Source organism: Coenobita brevimanus, chromosome 101 (assembly GCF_032717465.1).
Source record: "Coenobita brevimanus isolate Jiangsu-jjx chromosome 101, ASM3271746v2, whole genome shotgun sequence".
Taxonomy (NCBI): domain Eukaryota; kingdom Metazoa; phylum Arthropoda; class Malacostraca; order Decapoda; family Coenobitidae; genus Coenobita; species Coenobita brevimanus.
The window spans coordinates 481,304-506,048 of NC_137054.1; the positions used below are offsets into that span (position 1 = coordinate 481,304).

The window sequence follows — 24,745 nt, forward strand, 5'->3', positions numbered from 1 at the left end:
AGGAGGAGGCCAAGGATGAGATGGAGGGATGGGGTGGAGAGGTATATGAGAGAGGGGTGTGTGAGCTGGGAGCAGGGCAGTGAAATGGCGGGAGACAGGGCGACGTGGAGGCGATTTGTTTGTGGCCACCCTCTACTGGATTGAGGTTTCTGGCAATAGATAGATAGATAGACTGTATATAAATGTATTTGCTGAAGAAAGTGTGGCAATACCGATCACCTTCTATTGAATATGTACTCTACATACCTTTATAAGAATATTTCATTCAATCTGGAAAGAGGTGAAAAAGAGTAAGACAGGGTGGAAGCGAAGTTAGCAGGGGAGTGAAAGATAAAAATGGTAGATTACTAGTGGAAAAGGGAGAAAAAGTGATCAGATGGAGAGAACACTTTAAGGAATTGTTGAATATAGAGGATTGAAGTAATGCGAGTATAAGTGGCTGGGGAATGGCTGGGAGAAGACAGGAAGAAATCAGTAGGATAGAAGTTGTGGAAGCAATGAAGAAAGTTAAATCGGGGAAAGCCCCAGGAATTGATGGAGTGTGTGGTGAAATGCTGAAGCATGGGGGAGAGATAGTAGTAGAATGGTTGTGGAAGATGTGCAGATTGGCCTGGGAGGAAGGTAGAGTCCCGGAGGATTGGAAGTCAGGTATAATTATTCCCTTGTACAAAGGAAAAGGGGAAAAAGAAGTGTGTGGTAATCATAGCGGCATTTGTCTTCTTAGTATAATAGGAAAAGTGTATGGTAGGATACTTATTGACAGTTAGAGAAAGAACAGAGAAATTAGTTGGAGAGGAACAGGGAGGCTTTAGGAAGGGAAGAGGTTGTGTAGATCAGATATTCATTCTTAGATCTTTAGTGGAAAAGTTTCTAGAGAAGGGAAAGAAGTTGTATGCGGTTTTCATGGATTTGGAGAAAGCATATGACAGGGTGGATAGACAAGGATTGTGGAAAGTGTTAAGAATATATGGAGTAGATGGGAAGTTGTTGAATGCTGTGAAGAGTATGTACGATGGTGTGAAGGCTGCAGTGCGTGTGGATGGTGAACTAAGTGAATTTTTCTCTTTGAAAGTTGGTTTGAAACAGGGATGTGTCATGTCTCCATGGTTGTTCAATCTGTACATGGATGGGGTAATAAAAGAGGTACAAGGTAGGGTAGTGGATGTTGGAGTGGCCCTGGTGAGAGAGTATAGTGTTTGGAAACTTCCTTTACTGTTGTTTGCAGATGATACTGTGTTGTTGAGTGATGACAAAGGGGAGCTGCAAGGCTTGGTGGATGAGTTTGGGAGAGTGTGTAAGAAACGGAATCTAGAGGTGAATGTAGGGAAGAGTAAAGTGATGGTCTTTGAGAGAGGTGAAGTCAGTGAATGTACAGCGAGGTTGGATGGTGAGGAATTGGAAAATGTGAGTACGTTTAAGTACTTGGGTAGTGTGGTGAGTAAGGATGGAGGTTTGGAGGGTGAACTGCTTGAAAGGGTACAGCAGGGAAGAAAGGTTGCTGGTTCTTTGAAAGCAGTGATAAGAAACAGGGAAGTGGGCATGGAGGTGAGAAAGTTACAACTTGACAGTATTGTGATACCAACTCTAACGTACGGAAGTGAAACTTGGACGTTGTTGGAAGGACACAAGTCAAGAGTGAGAGCAGTGGAAATGAGTTATTTAAGAGGAGCCTGTGGAGTCACATGGAGAGACAGGCTGACGAATGAGGATATAAAGGAGCGTTGTGGTGTTGATGTGGATGTGATAGGAAGCGTTATGAGGAACACACCGAGGTGGTTTGGCCATGTGGAGAGGATGGAGGGTGAAAGACTGACGAAGAGAGTGTATGTGAGCGAGGTGGAGGGGGGAAGAGGGAGGGGGAGGCCGAGGATGAGATGGAGGGATGGGGTGGAGAGGTATATGAGAGAGGGGTGTGTGAGTTGGGAGCAGGGTAGTGAAATGGCGGAGGACAGGGCGACTTGGAGGCGATTTGTTTGTGGCCACCCCAAACGGGATTGAGGCGTCTGGCAATAGATAGAGAGAGAGTTTTCATCCACTAGAAAAAGAAGAAAACTCTATAGCTTGGTGATTACAGTCTGGAACCAAGCAAAAAACCATTTTTATTGCGTATTAACCCTCTTTACTTTGTTGCTGTGGTAGAAAGTGCAGTGTTATGTTTGTTTAGAACCAACACACGGTTGTCATGGTTACCTGACGTCACAGTTCGACTCCACAAATGAAAGTGAATGTTCATATTCTTAATATTCAGTAATGCATTATTTTCCCTAACAGTAAAATCTTGGCATTTGCCCTGGTACTGGAGATGTATATAAGTTTATCTCAATATTTGGGAAAGTTAATGGAAATCCAGTATTTATTTTCCAATATTTGATAGTGCTTGATGGTGAGACGTAAACAAACAAGCAGAAGACAACTGTCGGGAAGGGAAGGTGGCTGCTACCCGCAATTTTGCGACATCTGCACAGAAAACCTCGTCAACTGTTTTCAAAGTTCAGTAAAGGTAAGTATAAATAAGGGCAAAAGAAGTTCTTATTTAACCATCTTGTGTACGTGTCACGAGTTAAGTTTGTGGTGTGGTGTCATTTGACGTGTCGCCTCTCAACACTGGAGGGTCACCTTGAGCTTTCACTATCAGTTTCTTCCTGTCACTCAGTAGGTGATGAGAAACAAGGTAGTGGCACTGTATGATAACGGTTCCGAATAGTAAAATGGTGATGTTAAAAGATTCAGTTTTGCCCAGTAAATCATAGAGAGGACATTTCGGATATGGTATTTGTTTTGCTGGTAGTTCAGTACGTATTTCATTGTGACCTGTCATTACAGTTTGAGACAAGTACCACCGTATCTTTATTTAATAGTCCTCGAAGATATAGTTATGTTATAAGGTTCAGTTTGCCCAGTATATCATGGAGAGGACATTTCGGTTATATTTTGCTGACAGTCCAGTACGGATTTCGTTGTGACATGTCATTATGATATAAGGCAAGTACCACCATATTTTTATTTAATGTTGATGACTGAAGAAGTAAAGTATGGAATTATATATTCCTAGGTTAACATTGCCCCAAATGATTAAAACAAGACAGTAATGTGGGTTTCCAAACTTCCTGTTAGTGTGAAGTGTTAACAGGATAGTGTTATTTTTTGATAGATTACTGCACATAGTGGGGTTGTTGTAAGTGTTTGCTTTTGTGATTGGTTCGTTACGCATCAAATAATTCAACGATGGCCTCTTGGTACTTATACCCATTTCCAATATTTTACATTTCTTTGCATTAAATTTCATTTCCGACATCCGGCTGCAATCGTGTATCCTATCCAAATCCTCCTGCAGCATTTTACAATCCTCCTCAAGATCTTTGCATCATCAGCAAACAGACTTGCATAACTGTTCACTCCATCTACCATATCATTTACATAAACCAGGAACATTACTGGTGCCAACACCTAGCCCTGTGGGACTCCACTTGTTACTTCTCGCCATCCAGATATCCTATCCTTTATTACTGTCCTCATTTGTCTGTCTCTCAAAAAGTTTCTTGTCCATTCCAGGAGGTTCCCCTTCAGTCTTCCTATATGCTCTAGTTTCTACATTAGTCTCTTATGGGGTACCTTGTCGAAGGCCTTCTCCAAATCTAAATACACACAATCCACCCAACCATCTCTGTCCTGTAGCATGTCAATCGCTCTTGAGTAAAAACTCAACAAGTTGGAAATGCATGACCTTCCACTTCTAAATCCAGTATGGCTATCAGCCAAAATATTCATCTCCTCCAGATATCTTATCCATCTAGCTTTCAGAATTCTTTCGCACAATTTTGCGACCATGCTGGTTAGGGACACAGGTCTATAATTCAGAGGTTCTTCCCTGTTTCCTCCCTTATAAATTGGTACCACATTTGCCCTCTTCCATTCTTGAGGCACTTTCCCCTCTTCCAGAGAACACACAATTAAACTGTGTGTGTGTGTGTGTGTGTGTGTGTGTGTGTAGGCTGTCGACATTTACTCGTAATATGCTTATGCTTCTTGTTCAAGATGATGTACATCAAATATGGATATTGTTATAGGTGTAGTGTTTGTGCATCGGGGTTGTGTTGTGGTAGTGATTGTGTGAGTAGGGGGGCTGTTGGAGGGGGTGGGGGAACAGTACTGTGTTTGGAGTGACAGGAGGACTGTTTGTGTTGCATCTATCACATACACATGAGCATTAGTGTTATCTGCTTTTTTGGAGGGGAGGGGGAGCATACGCTTCACAGCTGGTTCCCAAGGCCCAGTAGTCCTGCTGCATACCATACACCTCTACATGTCATCACTTTGACACCAACACCCACCATCCTCATTAAATGCATGCTAGTACTGCCTTTTACCCCTGTTAATACCAATTCATTTGGCTAATGCTGATGTATTGGTATTAGCAGAGGTACTTTTACAGTATGTTGGCAGATCTTCTGGCAGATCAACAAAGTCTGTCCATCTTTTTATATATCTATTGCCAGACGCCATAATCCCGTAAGGCGTGGCCATTTGACTTCGAGTTATTTGTTTTATAGGAAGGGACACTAACCTTCCACCAACCCATTTGCTGACACATAGGGAGCACATATGGTTTGGTTATATGGTTACCACCCAGCGTTGTTAGTGGTTACTTGGCTTACAGGAAACCATTTGGCTTGCCTCTCAATGTAAAGCCATCTGTAAAGGAAAGAAAAGCAATAAGAAGTGACAGGAATGATGGGAGAAATATGAAAAAAGGAGGGCAGGCACAGAAAAAGAATGATAAAGGCTGAGAAAGAAGTAGGTAGCACTACATCAAGTGAGTGGATGATGGTCACCACTACCTACCACAAAGTCTGCTTTTATGAAGTTCAGATCCTTAAACTGTTCCTTGCCCCAGCCGGGATTTGAACCTAGGTTTGTGATGGGTGGGGAGCAAACTAGGCAACTGTATCTTGTTTTAGGCATGAAATTGATCTCATTGTTTCTGGCAGGTGTGAGGAGGAGGGAAATGCCTACTGGAGAGTCATATCACTTTGTGGAAAAAACATTGTAGGGAGTGGCTGTCCCCATGTGGGAGATGGTGTCCCACCAGGCTGACCTAGATCCTCCTAACAGGATGCTAGAAAGGTTGGGGAGATTTTATCCTTAGGTCAAAGCCGTAGTTGCTCCTCCATGCCTGGGGTTCCAAGAACCACCATGGATAGGCTCCCTTTTGGAACTTTGTTTGGGTTTATATTGTATTAGGCATCCCTACTGCCTATTTACTCTGACAGAAGAGAAAATAGCACCACTTTTGAAGAACATCAGCCAGGCACTTAGAATCCTACGGCTTAGCCTTGCTGTCATTCTTTTGATGTTTAGTTGTAGTGTTGTCAGTGTACAAGACATGAGTCTCTTATTTATCATCTTTAATAATCAAGGGAGGGGTAGACCGAGGATGAGGTGGAGGGATGGAGTTGAGAGGTATATGAGGGAGGGGGGGGTGAGCTGGGGGGAGGGGAGTCAAATGGTGGGTGACAGAGTGACTTGGAGGCGTTTTGTCTGCGGCCACCCTTTGCGGGATTAGGGCGTCGGGCTATAGATAGATAGATAGAATAGTCAAATTTCCTTTGAAAAAGATGAGAAAGGATGAAAAGGTGGGAGGGCATCTGAGAAAGCAGGAAGGCCATGTCAGATACTAGATCCTTCAAGCCAGCAATAGGCTGGTTTTACCAGTACAGTAGGGCACCAGGTTTCGCAGCATCCAGATTGGTGAAGCGCATTTTCGTGGCAGCCATCAAATATTCCCGTGATTGCACATTTGCAACTAAAAAATGCACTTTCGCTCTCTCCGGCACCACAAGTTTCAGATTCTCACCACAGCAACATCGGCGCCAACATTTAGTTTTGGCCTGCTTTCCGCACGTGTTAGTGTATCCACAAGTTTAGTGTTACACTCTCTTCCTTGATTAGTAATGGATGGAAATACTGTATGTTATTTGTGCTTCAAGTGGAACTGGAGGTGGACCAGATGATGCTGCAGTGGAAATGGTGTAAGAAGGCGTGAAACTGGAACAGCAGGCAGTAAAGGGAAGGCCAAACTTGACTACCGCAAGTGGTTAAAAAAATGCAAGTTAAAAAATAAAATCGTTGCGGAAGTGGAGAAAGGTGCACTTAACTCTTAAATTTGCAAAATGTATAATGTACCAGAGTTGACGATGTGTAGTATGAGAAAACAGGTGAGTGAACTTGACCCTTACATGGCAGGCTACTTTCCATTTTTATATCCATGTGGGACAGATTATTTTGGTAAAAATTAAGTGTTATGAAATCAGGCAACACATGCATAAGTCGATCAGAATAGCTGAAAACAAAGGATTTGATGTTGCTCTCTCCAAACTGCATGCGGACTGGGTGGTGGTGAGAGGTGAGTGAGAGGGGTGGTGGCTCGTCAAGGTCACTCTCAGTGACACGCAACTGAGAACAGGTGGGCAGGGAGTCTTGTTTTCTGCTCTTATTTGTAAGAGCAGCCTAAATTATATTATTTTTACATTATGTACACTGTTCTGTGTCTCCATGGTGCACTTTGAACACTACACACTTCATTAAAATGTAAAATTTTTCTTATCTTACGTCTCAGTAGATATAATCTTACTTATGTAAATATTATGTACAACTGTATATTACAACTGTTCACACTAATATGTCTTCAGTATGTGGTATTCTGCAAAGCAATTGATACAGAGACCCACCCCACACTCAGGGCACCGCGTAGTCACAACTCTGTGTTTACCTGGGCGTCTAGCTGAATTCTTGTACACAGCACACCTCCTCTGTTGTTTACGGCCACTTGCATCAACTGGAAGTGACTCAAGGTGGTGTCGTGAGATATATTCACATCCAAACAGGCACTGTTGCCATATCTCCCATTTGTTTCACATAATAGGCCTGCAGAAGAGAAATGCGTTCCGGAACATCAGCCACCCTTTCCTTAGCGGACATTCAGGAACATTGACCGCCCTTTAGGGGTTAAAGCCAATCTAGCCCTTGTGAAGAAGTATTTTAAACCAGGGCCTGGATGTAGACGAGCAAAAATAGTGACCTAGTACAGCTCGGGTATGCAGTGGTTGAACATTATTTGTTACAGTGGTTGAATAGAAGGGTCCAGGAAGGCATTAGTGTGGCAGGGCCTGAAGTTCAAGACCAGGCTTGCCCATTTTGTAATGCAGTTGCAAAGAAACATAACACTGCGTCTCCCCCAGAGTTCACTGCTTCATGGGGTTGGCTGCAGAGATTCAAAGGCATGGCCAAAGTCAAGCATGTGTTCTACCACAGGGAGGCACATTCGGCTGATGTGGAAGCCGTGGCCTCCTTCCCAGCTGTTGCCAAAAAAATTGTTGAGGACGGCAACTACTCCTTGGCCACATCTATAATTGTGACGAGATTGGGATATCTTGTACCACTCGAAGTGGCCATGACCCTACAAGCATGCCAATATGGAAAACCTGAGGGGATACATTTGGAAATCCAACTCTAAGGCCTACATGGCCTCCAATATGTCCCTGGAGTTGTTTGACAACCACTTTGTCCACAGTGCAAAAGTGTTGCGTGAAAGGAACAACCTGGCCCTCCGTGTCCTACTGTTCATGGACAGTGCCATGCGCGCTTCCTTTTTGGGTGACACCTGGGAGTACAGGTGATGTTTCTGCCTCCAAACATCACTTCAAAGATCCAGCCTCTGGATCAGAAGATGGTTGCCAACACCAAAGTAATTTTTTACGAGGACATCCACCATCAACTTAGGGTGGCCATGGACACAACAGGAGCTCCTAGAGATCCGGGGCTCTGAGTCGCCTAGGCCTAGGAGCTCCACAGTGCCTGATTCAGACAACGAGGGTGATACTAATGACCCTGTCCCATCTTCCTCCACAACTCGTGACTCCACCATCTCTGCCAAAGTTTTCTGTAGAAAATTAAATATTCATCAGGCAGTTGAGGCTGTTGTGAGAGCATGGGAGTCACTGTCTGTGCTCACTTTTACCCAGGCCTGGAAGCTGCTGTTGTCAAACCTCATCGCTAGTCGGTCCAGTTGGGAGGAGTGACAACAGCTCTTGTAAGAAACGGTGGAGACAATACAGCAGATCCTAGTTCCTGGGTTTGCCCACATAACACAGCAGGAAATCAAGGACCTGATCAGCCCCACACCTCCACAGGAGCCCATAGAAGAAATGCTAGATAAGGATATGGAGGCAGAACCACAGACTGCCCAAGAGCAACAAAAGGAGGTGGAAAGAACCCCATCCTCTCCATTTCCATCCAACATTACTATCACCTGTGAGTTAGTTGCTGAGGAGATTGAGCCTCTCAATTTCACCCACAAAGAGAAAGTGATGGAAAACAAAATCAATCATCTCCCTCGTTGGTGAAGTGTTCGGTGAACAAATCGAAAGTGGCCAACAGGCATTAATAACTCAGTACCTAAATCTGAGGCCCCAGGAGGCTAGGGAAGTGGAGGTCCCAGTCCGAGCTGAGGGGTCCTGTGAACATGGCACCCATCCAGATCTTGAAGCCTTGGCCAACCTCATGCTCGATGAGGAATTCTTGGGCTTTGTGAAGGAGCAAGAGAGACAAGTTTCAAGGGTGAGTCGTAACAGAGTGAATGTGTTGTGTCAAAGGGCGCAACAAGAAAGAAGTGGTGGTGATGTACAGTAAATGGTGTTGGAGGCAGTGGTGGGGCCCACTAGCCATACCCAAAGCCTCAGATACACCCCCTAGCATTGAATCCATTAAACCCTTCATCGTGGTCAATCTGGTGAGTGTTATGTTTGAATGGAGGGAGTGTGTGTGTTACACATGTAAGTAATATTGCCAGTACATACTGTATTTAAGTGTACTGTGACTGTATTTTATGATGTTTTTATGTTTTATTGTTAATGTTATGTTATGATTTAATGTGTTAATAGCAACATTCAGGTAACTTTAGGACATATTTAAAGTAGGAAGTACACTAGGAGGGTGAGTTTTCTTACAGGCCTGGTTACTGATAGCTTATTTCCCATAAGGTCAATGGTTAGGTGGATGTGCAGTGCATCCCTGCGTCCAAGGCCTGGAGGGGCTGGGTTTACGATGGAAGAGTTGAGAGGTAGGATGGGACTGGAGTGTATTGGTGTTGTGATGAGGAGAGGTAGATTGTGATGGTTTGGACATGTGGAGAGGATCGGGGATGATAATTGGGTGAGGAAGGTGAGAAGTGTTAATATTGGGGGTGGGATTATGAGGCGTAGACCGAGAAAGACATGGGACGAGGTCATTAAGTGTGACCTCAGGGTTAAGGGACTGAACAGGGAGGCTGCAATGGATCGTTCAGCGTGGAGAGCCGCCATTAGGTGACCAAGGCCGACACTTGCAAGCATGTTGGAGCCTTTAAAAATGAAACAAAATGAAGGTCAGTGCCTCAACTTTGGCAGAATTAACTTTCACAACACTTTTCACGACCCCTGTTTGGCACGAAACCTGGTGCCCTACTGTACTTTATTCTGCAACCTACCAGTACTGGCTGCTTAAGGCTTAGTGCCTGAAAAGCTAATATAGCCCTAGTAAGAAATACTTATCTCTGTTCACAGAACCAGCTGAGGCCAGTAAATATATTTTATGAAAAAATTTTTGTGTGAGCAATCCATCTTCTTTAGAAAGCAAAATTCTGCTGGCTCCCAGCCAGTTTTATTCTGATTTGCATTTATAAAAAAAAAAAATAAATAAAAAATAATAATAATAATAATAATAATAATGTGTTTTGCAAGATCCAAGGTTCATTTGATGATATACATTCCTTACTTGTGCAGGAGAGTGTGCACCTGTAATCTACACCCATATCCAAAATCTGCGCAGGATGGAGCTGGAGTGTGCTGTACAGAAGTATGCATGGGGTGTGCGAGGGTTTGCAAGCAGCGTAGCACAGCTGGCCAAAGCCATGCAACCAGAACTGGAAGTGACTGACGACCAGCCGTTTGCAGAATTGTGGATGGGTACACATCCTAGTGGCCCCTCCATTATCAAAGGTAGTACAGGAAGATTGTAGAGAATGCATATTCCTTGGTTTTTGGATGGTCCACATGACATACAAGACTTTTTATACTATTGTTCTATTACCACATTAATACATTCTGTGTGATTTTTAAAACTTAATTAATGATATCTCCAGACAGTTTTAGTTTTTATTTGTTTATTTTTTTTTTTTATTCAAGGAGGAAGGAACCAAAGACCAGGAGCCCACAAACTGTTCTTTCCAAGAAAAAACAAAAACAATACAAAAGAGAGCCAAATTCAAGATCCGCTCATTTCGAGATGCCTGGACACACTGCGTTTGAAAGACTGGAGATCATAGGATGTAGGAAATACAGACAAAGGGAGACAGTTCCAGAGTTGACCTGTTGCATAAATGAAGGACTGGGAGTAGTGGTTAGCTCTTGCATTAGAGAGTTGGACAGAAAAGGGATGAGAGTTTGTTGCTAGACAGGTGCTACACGCTTGTCGTAGAGGTGGAGGGATGCAAGCAGACAGTTCAGAGGAGCAGTGACCATTTAGCCTGACTTTTTTTTTCTTCTTTCCTTTTTTACTGGAAGGCTTAGATATAGCCATTATTAACTTCTTTATTACAAGATAATTTTCTCAAACCAGCAAGTTATCTGGAGGAAGGAACAACAAAGGGTGTTGATGGTATGTGGCATATGAAAGGACTGCAGAACTTCAGGAAACAGACTGTCAGATCTTTGCTCTGAGAAAAAAGAGAACGAAAGCAGAACATTAAAATCAGTTCTCCATTTCCTCAGATCTTGTATATACCAGTAAGTTATAGATAGTTTACATACATATACTACCAGTAACAAGGCTGAGTGTTGTTATCATCATCATCATCATCATCATGACAATTATGATTACAACATTTTTTCTCTCTAAAGATGTGGCATAAAGTCCAGAAAAATGGGTAGAGAAAGTAAAAAAGAGAAGAACAATCAACAACATGCCTGATGAAATAGCCTGACCCTCATTCACTCACAAAGCATGCCCGTGAATCCTGGCTCCACCTCAGTTCTAATCATCTACACATTATTTTTCTTTATACATGTGCTTCACATACACCTGCCAGATAGTCATTGCAATGAACATCAAGTGAAAAATTAGATGCCAAACCCATGTCAAATACTCCTCGATGTGTAATTCATTTACCTGATTCCATATCCTCATCAACCGCCATACCTCATTGTCATATTTATATATGTGCTATGTCCATCCACCCATTTATTACATCAAGGCTCTGTGCTCAATGCATTGATATTCACCTTGGCACTTAAAGCATTGTTCGGAGAGTGTAGAACTGGGCTACCAAGAGAGCTGTTTTATGCTGATGATTTAGTTTTGATTGCTGAAAGTATGCAGGAGGCTAGAGAGAATTGTAAGAAGTAGAGGGATAGGAAAGGATGTAAGTTAGTATAGTGATCCCATGGTTGTCGCGTATAATTGGTACCACGCCTAGTGTGTGATAACAAAATTGTGCAATAACAAAAGCACGGAACCAATGAGACTTATCCTAATTGTTACTGGACACCCCACTTGTAAACCCACATTTTCCCATTTACAACAGTTTAGACCCACTAAATACATACTTACATACATACTGTTATGGTAAGTGTTAGAAACATGCATTGGCATGGTTAGGTTAACAGAAAATGATGAAAAGGACACAATAAGGAAGAAACACATACCATACAGGGACTTGAAATGGACTTGAGGTAAGGGGTTCTGAGGCTTGAGGGTAGAGAGTTAGTGATCACCACCTTGAATTAACTCCATTTGTAGGGCCTCATCATTGAATCTCATAAAGTCTTCAGGAACCACAGATTTTCCACCATCATTGTTGACAGAAACCAGCTCAGGCGTGCAGTAATGGCAAGAGTGCAGATTTTCATCCAGCAGTTTCAACAAAACCACTATAATCAAGCACGTGATAACCAAGGGATCACTGTAATGGTAAAAAAAGGGATGGGGGGAGAGGCTTGGTCAGTTGGTGTGAGGGAACTAATGGTATGGAAAATGGTGTGCAGCCCAGTGCTTGTGTGTGTATGAAAGTTTTAGGAGTTTTGTCCAGTGTACTGTACAGTAAAGCCAATAAAATCTAGGTCAGTAAATGATGCACTGGTGTTAGAGGTAGACTGTAGGATGTGAGATGTTTTCTTTGTGCATTATTTAGGAGTATCCAGGTTGTGGATGATAGAATAGAAAGCATTGACTTGGGAGACAGCCACGTGGAACCAGTTTTGTTACCTGGGGGACACGTTTAGTACAGGAAGAGAGGCAGAGGCTAGTTCCATTGCTAGAATGAGAAATGGAAGGAAAAAATTTAAGGAACTGTCACCTCTCCTGACATTGAAGAGCCGTTGCATTTGTATCAAGGGTATTACTGTGCCTGTGTTAATTCAATGGGTCTGAGAAGAAACTCATAGTGTGTTTTGATGTTAATGCATGGAGGTGGCCATTGTGCTGTGCACAATAACATTATCTCACTGCGTCAAGGTGGGCTGTTTTTTGATGTATCATAATCTACCACACTACGTGGCTCTGATGACCACCCTACATGTGGCGGTGCAATGCAACATGGATGGAGTAGCTGTGGCATCCACCCAAGAGCCAGACCTCCTCACATTTCCCTGCATCTTGCCATAGAAAGGACCTTGGTATATGCTACAAGGGGACATCTGATCCCTACAGGGTGTACGATCTAGGCAACCCTGGCATCAGAACAACTGATATCTTAGTTTTCACTTTTTTTTTTTTTTTTTTTTTTTTTTCCCCCCACCAAAACCTCTTTATCCAAATCAGCATTCTAGTTAACCAAATTCACAATTAAAAAAAAAACATGAATGAATTTGTAATTATACAAACTACTAAACACAGAAATGCCCAGCTAACCCACCAGAAAGTGTGCTTGTACACTCGCTCCAGAAAGTATCGGTGCATTGTTGGTCCGATGCCATCCGAAATGATTCAGCCATGTAGCAGCGACAGCCCGTTAATACCTATATATATTATAACGTTTACTGCCATTCCCTACTCATTATGATGGACACAAGAGGTATCTGATATAGCAGTCATCTATTGTGTGGGATGCCTGCATTAGGGAGGACAGAACCGCAATTTCCAGTTGCTTTTGTTCCATGTGTCATAATATTTAAAACACATTCTGCACCGATACTTTCTGGAGCGAGTGTACATAGATTCCATGGCCATTGCACACTTAGTTATAGCAGTGCTCATTATAACTGCAAGATGGAAATCTGCTTTCGTGCTGTTATTGCACATTTTTGGCTAAAATCATCATTATCATGCACCTGAGCTGGTTCCTGCCAACAATGAAGGTGCAGTACGGGTGTACCCAGATATCTGTCAGGTGTCCATACCTACGACATTCGTCAGATATCATGTTTCTTGAATTTCTAAGCAATTTTTCCGTAAGTTTTTTAAGAAATAGTTTAAGATGCATTCTAGCCCCCCACCCAGAACCCATAAATATGCAAAGTAATCTACCAACAAAAGACAGAAAATAAAACCATTGATACAGTATTTATAACAAGTACAGTAAGTGTCTGAAGGATTTATTTTTTCTAAAAGTACCATGGTAGGTGGGGGCGCTTGCCATCCATTGACTCGATGTAGTGCTGCTCTCAGGTGATTGTCCTTTTCTCTCTTCCTTCTGTCTTTCCTTCCTTCCTCTTCTGTCTTTCTTTCCTTCATTCTTTCCTCTTCCTTCTGTCTACGGGTGACTCTACACTGAGTGACAAGCCAAATGGTTTCCTGTACACCAGGAAACCGTTTACAGTGCTGGGTGGTAACCATAGAACCAGGGTATGGCGCCTGATGGTTTAGCAGGTAATTAAAGCATTCCAATCAGATTGAGCCAGTGCAGGTTTATATCCAAGGGGTGGTTGGGGTTTATTGCTCTTGTAATGCCACTCAGGGATGAATGAGGCTAACTCTCATGTTAAGTGTCAGGACCAATTTGCCTAGCCCCGGGTTCGTATGCACCTCATGGGGCAACACAGGACTGGATGATGATGAATGAATGAATGAACAATGCTTATTTGTTCATACAGTAACCAGTTTATGCATTTGTTAAGGGTACCTTGCAAACCAGTACACAGCCAGTTCTGTGTACAAAGGGATATGTTTTTTGCCATTATAAAACCTCACATTCACAGACCAAGAATTTATTTGTCTCTCTTCTCACTCCCTCTGTATTTTTCTCCCACTTTTCCTCTTTGTCATGTCTCATTTCCTAATCCCTCTCCTCCACTTGTTACTTCTATCCCTCTCTCTTATTAATTATTAAGTCACAAAAGGTTATAAAAAAAAAAAAAAATCAGTAAGAGAGGAAACACACAAGACATCTGTGTATCTTGCCCTTTTATCGCTTGCCTAGATATTGTTTACACAGACCCCACACAGGCGATTTTGGCCTCTTCAACTGTCAGGAGGGAGGGATACATTCTCTCTCTCTCTCTCTCTCTCTCATTATGGGCACCTTTGTTGTTTCCCATAAATATTGTTTTTCCCATTGTGAACTTTTTTGTACTTTGTTGTCAGTAAAAATGGTCATTGTTCTAAAAGAAAGAAAGAAACAAAAAGATGTCATAAATCAACAGACCTGAAACTTTTGTACACCAGGAGAGAGCTGATTTGCATTCCCCTCTCTCCCCTCTCTTGTCCCCCCTACTCTTTGGCCCACTGCACCCTCCTTCCCACCCTGCGCTGTTCTTTCCTCCCTTCCTGTATGCCTCGTTTTCCTCCCACCATTCTGCTGCATTCCCTCTTTCTTCCATTCCTTTTTTACCAGCCCTTCTTACACCCAAGTCCATTTTACCTGGAAGCACACAGTGGTGTGTAGGACCAAATGTACTGTATGCTTCCAGATGTTAAGGATTTTGGGCCTCATCTTCAACTACAGGAGGTGGGCTAGTTTTTATGGCAATTGTGTGTACCTTCACTCAGTGGTAGCATCCACCACAAAATATCACAGTTATGTTGGGAAATATCAGTACAGCATGCCCTCATATTACGATGAGGATGCCTTTGAAAAAATTCATTGCATAATAGTTTATTGTATGTCAAGTCAGTCATAACCTGAATCACTGGGGATACATTTTTGGCCAAAGCTCACCAACCCCCCAAAAATCAAGTTTCCAACTCACCTAGAGTGGTAGCTAGTTTACATCACTGCACTGCATTTGTTGCATGAACTCAAGCATCATAGTATTTTCATTCACTGACACTAATACACCCAGTAGTAACCACATTCCTAAGTCTTCTTGATACAAATAGGTAGCTATAAGCTTGCATGTCAGCATTTACATAAGCGAAAATACCAATTGTGCATTGACCACTGAGGCTTCGTACGGGATTATAGTGATCTTTGTATCATATTGCTTATAAAGGTTCCAACATGCTTGCATGCATCAGCCTTGGCCACCTAGTGGCAGCATGCTGCATTGCTCAATCTCTGGTGACCTCCCAATTCAGTGCCTTTTCCCTGAGGTCACACTATTACCTCATCCCAGTTTTTTTTTTTTTTTTTTTTTTATATAATCGATCTGCCCCTTGCAACCCTACCCCCGACGTTCACACTTCTCACCATCCACACTCAGTTGTCATCCCCGGTTCTCTCAGCATGCCAAAGCCATCTCAGTCTACCCCTCCTCATCACAACACCATTCCAGTTCCATCCTTCCTCTCAACTCTTCAGTTGCAATCCTAGGGGCCCCCTCCTCCCTCAGGCCTCTAATTCTAGGTCACACAACACATTTGTGCAATCATTGTCATTTCTGAACGTTTAAGCACATGAATGTATGAATATTCTCATCCTTTACTTTCCAGGTCTAACTCTCATACAGCATTACACACCTAACACATCCTGCATACAAAGATCCCTTGGCATGGAGGGAGATCTCTCTCAGTATTAGGAGAGTCAACAGCAGCTCCCTGAACTTCCTCCATCCACTTCTTACTCTACCCACAAAGCTAGCTCCAGCCCCACCTCCAGCACATAACATGTTCCCCAAATATCAGAACTCCTCCAAACACTAAAGGGACTCTTCAGCAAAATCAGTTCTTTCATGCCTGGCATTCTCTTAATGCTGTCCTCAACACAAATGAAATCAGCATTATTTTGCAGTCTATCCCTAATACCTCTACATCATCTATGCACTCACTAACCACAAACACTGCACAAGATGGAGTTACTTCCCACACCTTTGCGACAAACTGCACATGGCCACACTCCCTTTGCTTTGATAGTACCGCCACCAACCCAAGATGTCATTGCTTTTATTTTATATGTGTTTACACCCAAACCCTTGTGCTCTATTCTGTCTCTACACTTCCTAGACCTTTGCTCTGCCACTTTTTCATTTTCTGCAGTCAACACCAAGTCATCAGCATACAACATCTCCCTTGGGAGTCCATTTCTGAAGTTGCCTGAGAGAGCATCAAGCACCATGATGAACAACAAGGAGCCCAAGATTGACCCCAGATGCATGCCAACATTTTTGGAGAACTCATCACTTAAATTTCCAGTCAGTCTTACCTCAATGTGAGCATTCTAATACTTAGCTATAACCACTCGTCAGTCACTTCTCGATCCCAAGCTTTCTCATTGCCCACCTGGCTGTATCCTTGGGGACCATAAAAGGCCTTCTTTATTTTTTTATTTTTTATATATATATATTTTTTAAGCTGTTGGACAATGAATATGGCATCAGTGGTCCTGCTGCCTGGCATAAATCCAAACTGCATCTCATCAGTATTCACCCTTTCCCTAATCATACCTTCTAGGACTCCATTAACTTCAATATCTGCTTCAAAAGTTGTATGCCTCTATTATTTCTTTTTGCCAGGGCATCACCCCTCCCCTTGTATACATTTACAACCACACTCTTCAGCCAGTCATGTGGGACAGTACACTCATATATAATTGTATTTTTCAAATCAGTAATCGAATCCACTTCTGTATCTCCTGAGACCCTCAGCATTTCAGCAGCCAACCTAGACACACCCACTGCCTTCACCAACCGCATCCTGCATATTGCCTTGCTCACAATAGCCGCAAGCAGCATCAGCCAAAGGCCAGGGGCCAAACACTGGATCCGCTGACTCCAAACCTTCCCAGTTCCAGTTTAAATCCTCATTCAGCAACCAGTTACGATGCTCACTCAAAGCATTTTTACTAACCTCACTGTCCACCCAACTTTTCCATCGTCATTCTTCACACATTGCTCACCTAAGATATACCTGTTTTCCACCCCTCTGACTGATGTGCCACATTAAATATTGCACTACGTTCCTCCTTTTGATGTTATTTAGGTTATCCAGTAAAAGTCTGTGAGACTCAGATTTTGCCCTATATACCTTCTTTCAAGCCCAACAGTTGGCAGCCAAATATACCTCTCAGTTACCACCCCATTTCCATTCTTGAAAGTCTTCTTTTCTCCATAACTGCATCTTCTACACCCTCATCTCATCACCATGTTGCCTTATGTTTTGGAGGGTCCCTTCTCCAGCCATACCCAGAGTCAGTAACTCTCAAGAGATTGTTCTTGAGAGCTTTGTACTATTCAAAAGCACTTCTGTCAACAGCTCTCTGTACAGCCATGGCTCTACTCATTTCACTGTAGAAAGCATCACTTACTGCGTGGTTTTTCAGCTTGCATATTTTACTGGAGGAAAGATTTAGGATGTGGAGAAATGGTATGGGGTGCAAGGACTTAAGTGTAAACGCAGATAAAACAAAAGTGATAATATCTACTGTAGGGTTGGTGGCTATACTGTCAGAGAAGAGGGAGAGTAGCCATGTGCAATTTGCCAGAAGGGTGTTAGAAGTAATTCCATCTTGTGCAGTGTTAGTGATAAGGGGGTACATAAGAGATATAGTGGCATTAGAGGTAGACTACGAGAGAATGTTGCTTGTATGTTTGCACAGTGTGTTGGGGAGAGCTGGCAGAGATTGTCAGTCGTGAAAGGATTGAACTTGCTGGTGAATCTCTTGAGTGTGTGGAAGAGTTTTTTTTGGAGACATGTTATGTGCTGGAGGTGGGGCTGTAGCTAGCTTTGTGGCTAGGATGAGAAATGGTTGGGAGAAGTTCAGTGTGCTGTTGCCTCTCCTGACATTGAGAGGGCTGTCCCTATGTGTTAAGGAATCTTTGTATGCAGCATGTGTTAGTGTAATGCTGTATGGTAGTGAGACCTGGGCAGTAAAGGAAGAGGATATTTGCAGGCTCAAACATACAGAAATGACAATGATTAGGTGGATGGGTAGTGCATCCCTGAGTGCAAGGCCTGGGGGCAAGGTTTATGATGGAAGAGTTGAGAGGTAGGATGGGACTGGAGTGTATTGGTGTTGTGATGAGGAGAGGTAGATGAGATGGCTTGGGCATGTGGAGAGGATGGGGGATGATAATTGGGTGCAGAAAGTGAGAAGCATTAATACTGGGGATGGGGTTGCGAGGGGTATGCCGAAAAAGACATGGGACAAGGTCATTAAATGTGACCTGAGGGTTAAAGGACTGAACAGGGAGGCTGCCAGAGATCAAGCAGCATGGAGAGCCGCCTTTAGGTGACCAAGCCGATGCATGCAAACATGTTGGAGCCTTCAAAAACGAAACGATGCATAAGTCCTTTTTTTAACCTTCCATTTGATTTATAGCAGAATAGAATATAAAGTACAGTGATCCCTCGGTTGTCATGCATAACTGGTACTGCATCTGTTGCATGGTAATGAAACTGAATGATAATGTAAGCACCAGTATCCGAGTCTTATTTTTTACGCAGTTTTGACATTAAATCTCTTTTTACTAGTCTGCCATTAGATGAAACTATAAGTATATGTTTGTCATTAGTATATCAGGGAGTAGATATTTTTAATGGCATGACCCAATCTGTTTTTAAGGAGTTATTATCACTTTGTGTAAAAGATGTCCTTGTTGTGTTTAATGAAAATTTGTATAAACCAGTTGACGGGGTAGCGATGGGTTCACCATTAGGACCCATACTAGCGAACATTTTTCTCTGCTACCATGAGAAAACGTGGCTAGAAGCATGTCCATCAAATTTTATACCCATTTTATATAGGAGGTATGTGGATGACACTCTAGTAATATTTGAAGCCAAAGGACACGCGTTTAAATTCTTAGAATACCTCAACAGACAGCATAAAAATATTTCCTTCACATTAGAGATGGAGAAAAATAATCACCTCCTCTTTTTAGATTTAGTGATTTCGAAAAGCAGTGGTAAACCTTTTCAGGTTTGGGCACAAGCTTTTTTAGTTTCAGTCATATCAGATACAGGATCAGTGCTGTAAAGACTCTTATTCACACAGCATTTTGTCTGTCATCTACATACTCCCTTTTTCATAATGAAGTAACTTTTTTAAGGAACTATTTTGTGAATAATGGTTACAGTGCACAATTGTTTGATAACTTGGTGAACATTTTCCTGAACTTAAGATACCAACGCAAACAATGTTCCTCTACAGTGAATAAGGAGGTAGTCTACTTAATTTTACCTTACCTAGGAGAGATTTATGCAAAAATAGAACAAACTTTATTCAAAAGGTTATCAAAATTTTACCCTAGTATAGATTTTGATTCATTCATCTCAGTTCTTTCAAAGTTGTGTCTTTGTTTTGGTTTAAGGACTCTCTGCCAGTTGACTTACGTACGTCAGTAGGTTACTCATTTACCTGCCCTAGTTGCCAAACAGGGTACATTGGGAGTACATTACATGCTTTCAAAACACGCACCGCCGAACATATGGGTCAGTCGGGCAGAACGGATCGTAGGCTTCATTCACCACCTCATTCAGCTGTGAGGGAGCATAGTGTTCAGTGTGATACTCGTCTTAAAGGTGAATATTATAAAATACTTGGTAGGTGCTCCAGTGACAGAGTAAGAATCTTAGAGTCCTTGTATATTAAATTCCACAAGCCCTAACTTAACAATACTGTATCATCCTACTCCCTAAACATAACTTAACCCGCCCCATCCCGACCATTTTTCCACCACTGACTCCCCCCCAATCCCGACCATTTTAGGAAAAAATTATTTTTGGCTCAAACCTTCGCTTTTAGTGAGAAACATCGAAAATTCATAAAGAAATCGCTCACCTGAGGTTTAAAATACTCGATGTAGGTAGGAGTACCTCCTTACCTTACTGGGTTTTCTATCAGGCTGGCACCAAAGAAAACGAGTTCTATGGAAGGATAACTATTTCACACCACTCATAAACGGTATTTATTCATTTGCTTGGTATGAATTTATATGTAGTACGAGAGTATATTGGTTTTCAAGCAGTAATATAGGCATTATAAGCATTGTTTCACTCACTAATACCTGACCTTTTTTTGCCACATTACCTGATCATCATTTCTAACTGTTTCTTCCTCTAATGCTATGAAAAGTTTGTCCTCCACATTGTCATTGATTGGGGAATCACTCTGGCCCTGAATTTCGTACCATGGCATGACATGGCTATACTGGCCAGGTCACTGATAACAGGTGAATTGCTGAGACAATGGCATGCAGGGGGGGGAGGAGGCCATGCTGGGTAAGGCATTGTCCCTGCCTGGCATCTTGTAGAGGAAGGTGTCATGTGTATACGTACCAAAAATCACTCGCGAAAATTGAAAATTGTGCAAATTAGGGACCTTGCAATTTTTTTGCGTTTATGTACATCGACGTGATTGGCAGTGACAAAACGTGTGGACATTAAAGAACGTCGACGGGACGCCGCGGGTTAATTCTTTTATTTACCACTGATTTATTTTTAAAGCACTTCGATATTTACATGTAAGTAATTTTAATAATTTTATCATTTTAGACCACTGAAGATGACATTAGAGAAATGCCGAAACGTCTGGTAATAAAGTCCGTTATGTTCGTCACAACACTGTGTTTACGCTTCCTGCTGAGATTTATCCTCATTGGTACCAGTCACCCCACTTGTAAACCCAAATTTTCACATTTACAACAATTTATATCCACCAAATACATACTTTTATGGTACATACATTTTTGGTAAGTTTAATAAGCACACACAGGCATGCTTAGTTAATAGAGAATTATTGAATGGTTACAATAAGGAAGGACTATATACCATATAGAGACCCGAAATGGACTTGAGGTAAGGGGTTCTGAGGCTAGGGAGTGGAGACTTAGTGGTCACCACCATTTGGAGTTAGCTTCTTAAGTAGGGCCTCATTTTTTAATGCCTCAAAGCCATCAGAATCACAGCTTTGGCACCATCATTGTCGGCAGAAACCACCTCAGGTGTGCAATAACAAAGTGTTTTAACCCAGATATGAGCAATAACGGGAGGAGTGCAGATTTTTATCCAGCACTGATAACAAAAACCACTATAAACAAGTGCGTGATAACCAAAGGATGACCATACTGTTGTTTCAAATAAGACATTCTTCAGCGACACATAGTAAACCAACTATTTGAAATTTGGCACTCACGGGAATCTTGGTTGTGGACACAGCAGCTAATGAGCCACGGTTGTAGTGAAGAGGCTAAATTTAATTTTATGCATACACAATTTTTCCCATTATTTGCTGTTTCATTGTATCCAGCATTGTATTAAGATTGTACAGTACTTAATGTTTTTTACCTAAATGGTTACAATAGACATTTTCCCTTACTGGGTGCTGAATACTTATTTTATATAATGTACTACTCTGCAGTAAAATTCTGAGATAGGTTGTGAAAATTCACTTATGTCAGACTTTTCCCTGTATTAGGCTGGGTGTTTCCTCATATTTCCCCAGTGTAGCGATATTTTATTATCCACATTAAGCATTGCCCTACTGCATACTGTACAGGGTCTGGCGAAGCTCTCTTGGACTACATCAAGAGGCAGCCTGGAGTACTTGGCTTTCCTGTGATTGAGAAGTTTGGGGAACATCTGCCTTTCCTCTTCAAGGTACTCAGCGTCAACCAGGCCCTGTCCATACAAGCACACCCTACAAAGGTAAGTAGCCATCATGGTAGCTTTTAATTCACATATACAGTAGCATCCAGGCATCATATTGTCCCACACCAAAGTCATGAATATATAATTGCACCATGACGTACGAACTTACTTCTGAGAGTTGGTTTGTAACACAAAAAGCTCACTAGGCTAAATTCAGTAATATCCATGGTCAAGTGTACAGATGTCAAGTCTATGGTGAACCCAGGATGCCGCAAGTACAGGTAGCTTTAACCATTAATGCTATTATTATTAAATATGATACTATATACTGTATAATATTATATACTACATATGAAGAGAATGGGTAATGAGCTATTGATGAAAAAGATAACTAGGTCTGATGTGAGAGGTGTAAGGCTGAGAGGAAGACCACGAATAGGATGGATGGACAGTGTAAAGAGAGCACTGGATGTGAGAGGGATGTCTGTTGAGCTAGGAAAAGTGGCTGTGCGTGATAGAAATAAATGGAGAGAAATTCTCAATGAATAAATGATGATGCAGCCCTGAGGAGATTTTCTCCCGCATTTGTCTGAGCAGCTGATCATGTCAGGTGCGGGTAAGGGGATGGGTCTGTTATGATGTGGCAGGGGTAAACCAGCTCTGCTGTCGGGCCCTTCTGCAGATGTCACTGATTGCACTGCACAGTTGACCCTCATGTGGCGTGGTGCAATGAGGATCTGTCCCTTCTCCCCTTTGGGGCTAAAATGCGAATGAATGTGTTTGAGTGGATGAGTAAATTGGGAATGTGTCATCCTGTCTCGGCTACCTCGCTTTCCTTGGGGGAAGCAGCCGAGGTATATAGATAGATAGATATACTGTATTTTGTCGATATATGAAAAATGGCAATAAATGATTGCCAAGAGTTTGTATCTTTGAAAGTTCATAACTTGACTGTTCATAAGTAGAGTAGCAACAGTTCTTGGCCAGTACAATGTGTGTGTGTGTAATTCACCGGGTCGGACAGGATCACTTGATGGTCGTGATGGTCAGCTTTTACCCTCCCGGAAGGGAGCTGAGAGCTCATATAGTACGATCTAAGGGCAAGGCTGTGACCTTCACACACACACACACCCGTCCCCTTGCTCAAGGGGGACAGTAATCACCCATTTCGTCAGTGAAACTTTTCGCAACCTGAGCGAGGCGCGAACTCCCGTCCACCAGTTGGCAAGCTGGAACGTTACCACTGCACCAACATACACACAATCATTATACTGTGTGTGTGTGTGTGTGTGTGTGTGTGTGTGTGTGTGTGTGTGTGTGTGTATTCTTACCTAATTGTATCTTCACAGGAATGAGTCAAGCTCGTACTGTCCCGTGTCATAAACCATATTTATCGTACATATCCTCAAACTTATGAATTGTTTTGGCACACACTATTTCATTCGGTAGTGCATTCCACTGATCAATTGCTCTATTTGGGAAACTAAATTTCCTTACGTCTTTATTGCCTCTCTTTTTATGCAGTCTTTTGCAGTGTCCTCTTGCTGATGTATCCCCATAGGTTATATAATCATTCATCTCTGTTTTGTCCTTCCCTGATATGCATTTATATATCATAATCATGTTTCCTCTTTTCCTTCTCTCCTCTAGTGTTGGTAGATTCAGTTTTTCTAATCTTTCTTCGTAGCTTAGATCCCTTAAGCTTGGTACCCATCTTGTAGCGGCCCTTTGAACTTTTTCAATCTTATCTATTTGTTTTTTGAGATGAGGACTCCAGACTACTGATGCATGCTCCAGGGTTGGTCTGATCTGTCTGTCTATCTATCTATTGCCAGACGCCATAATCCCGTAAGGGGTGGCCATTTGACTTTGAGTTATTTGTTTTACGGGGAGGGGGCACTAACCCTCCACCAACCCACTTGCTGACACGTAGGGAGCACGTATGCTTTGGTTATATGGTTACCACCCAGTGTTGTAAATGGTTTCTTGGCTTACAGGAAACCATTTGGCATGTCATTCAATGTAAGGCCACCTGTAAAGGAATGAAAAGCGATAAGAAGTGACAGGAAAGATGAGAGAAATAGGAAGAGAGGAGGACATGCACAGAAAAAGAATGATAAAGGCTGAGGAAGAAATAGGCAGCACTACATCAAATGTCTTCATTTATGCATGTGAATGCTATTCTCATATTTGCAAGCAGTGTTTACATGTTCCGTACCTTCTCACTGATGTGGTCAGCCGGAGATAGTCTGTTATTAATAATCACACCTTGGTCCTTCTCTCTTTCTGATGTGTGTAGGGTTTTTAATCCCAATCAGGTCTTTTTTCACTTTTACCAGACTTGGATAGACAAGGATTGTGGAAAGTATTAAGAATATATGGAGTAGATGGGAAGTTGTTGAATGCTGTGAAGAGTATGTATGATGGTGCCAAGGCTGCAGTGCGTGTGGATGGTGAACTGCGTGAATTTTTCTCTTTTAAGGTTGGGTTGAAACAAGGATGTGTCATGTCTCCATGGTTGTTCAATCTGTACATGGATGGGGTAATAAAAGAGGTACAAGGTAGGGTAGTGGATGTTGGAGTGGCCCTGGTGAGAGAGGGTAGTGTTTGGAGACTCCCCGTACTGTTGTTTGCAGATGATACTGTGTTATTGAATGAAGACGAAGGAGAGCTGCAAGGCTTGGTGGATGAGTTTTGTAGAGAGTGTAAGAAATGGAATCTAAAGGTGAATGTAGGGAAGAGTAAAGTGATG

General features: G+C 42.3%; 1 protein-coding gene across 1 annotated transcript in view; it reads left to right on the forward strand.

Annotated features, from left to right (window-relative positions):
* The first annotated feature begins 9,834 nt into the window (after positions 1-9,834).
* The window catches only part of LOC145414872 (mannose-6-phosphate isomerase-like), a 114,891-nt gene continuing 99,980 nt past the window's right edge, over positions 9,835-24,745 (forward strand). The window contains exons 1-2 of the mRNA XM_080284292.1: positions 9,835-10,034; positions 21,902-22,050. Of these exons, the coding sequence (XP_080140418.1) occupies positions 9,866-10,034; positions 21,902-22,050 (318 nt within the window). The 5' untranslated portion in view covers positions 9,835-9,865. The remainder of the gene's footprint in view (positions 10,035-21,901; positions 22,051-24,745) is intronic.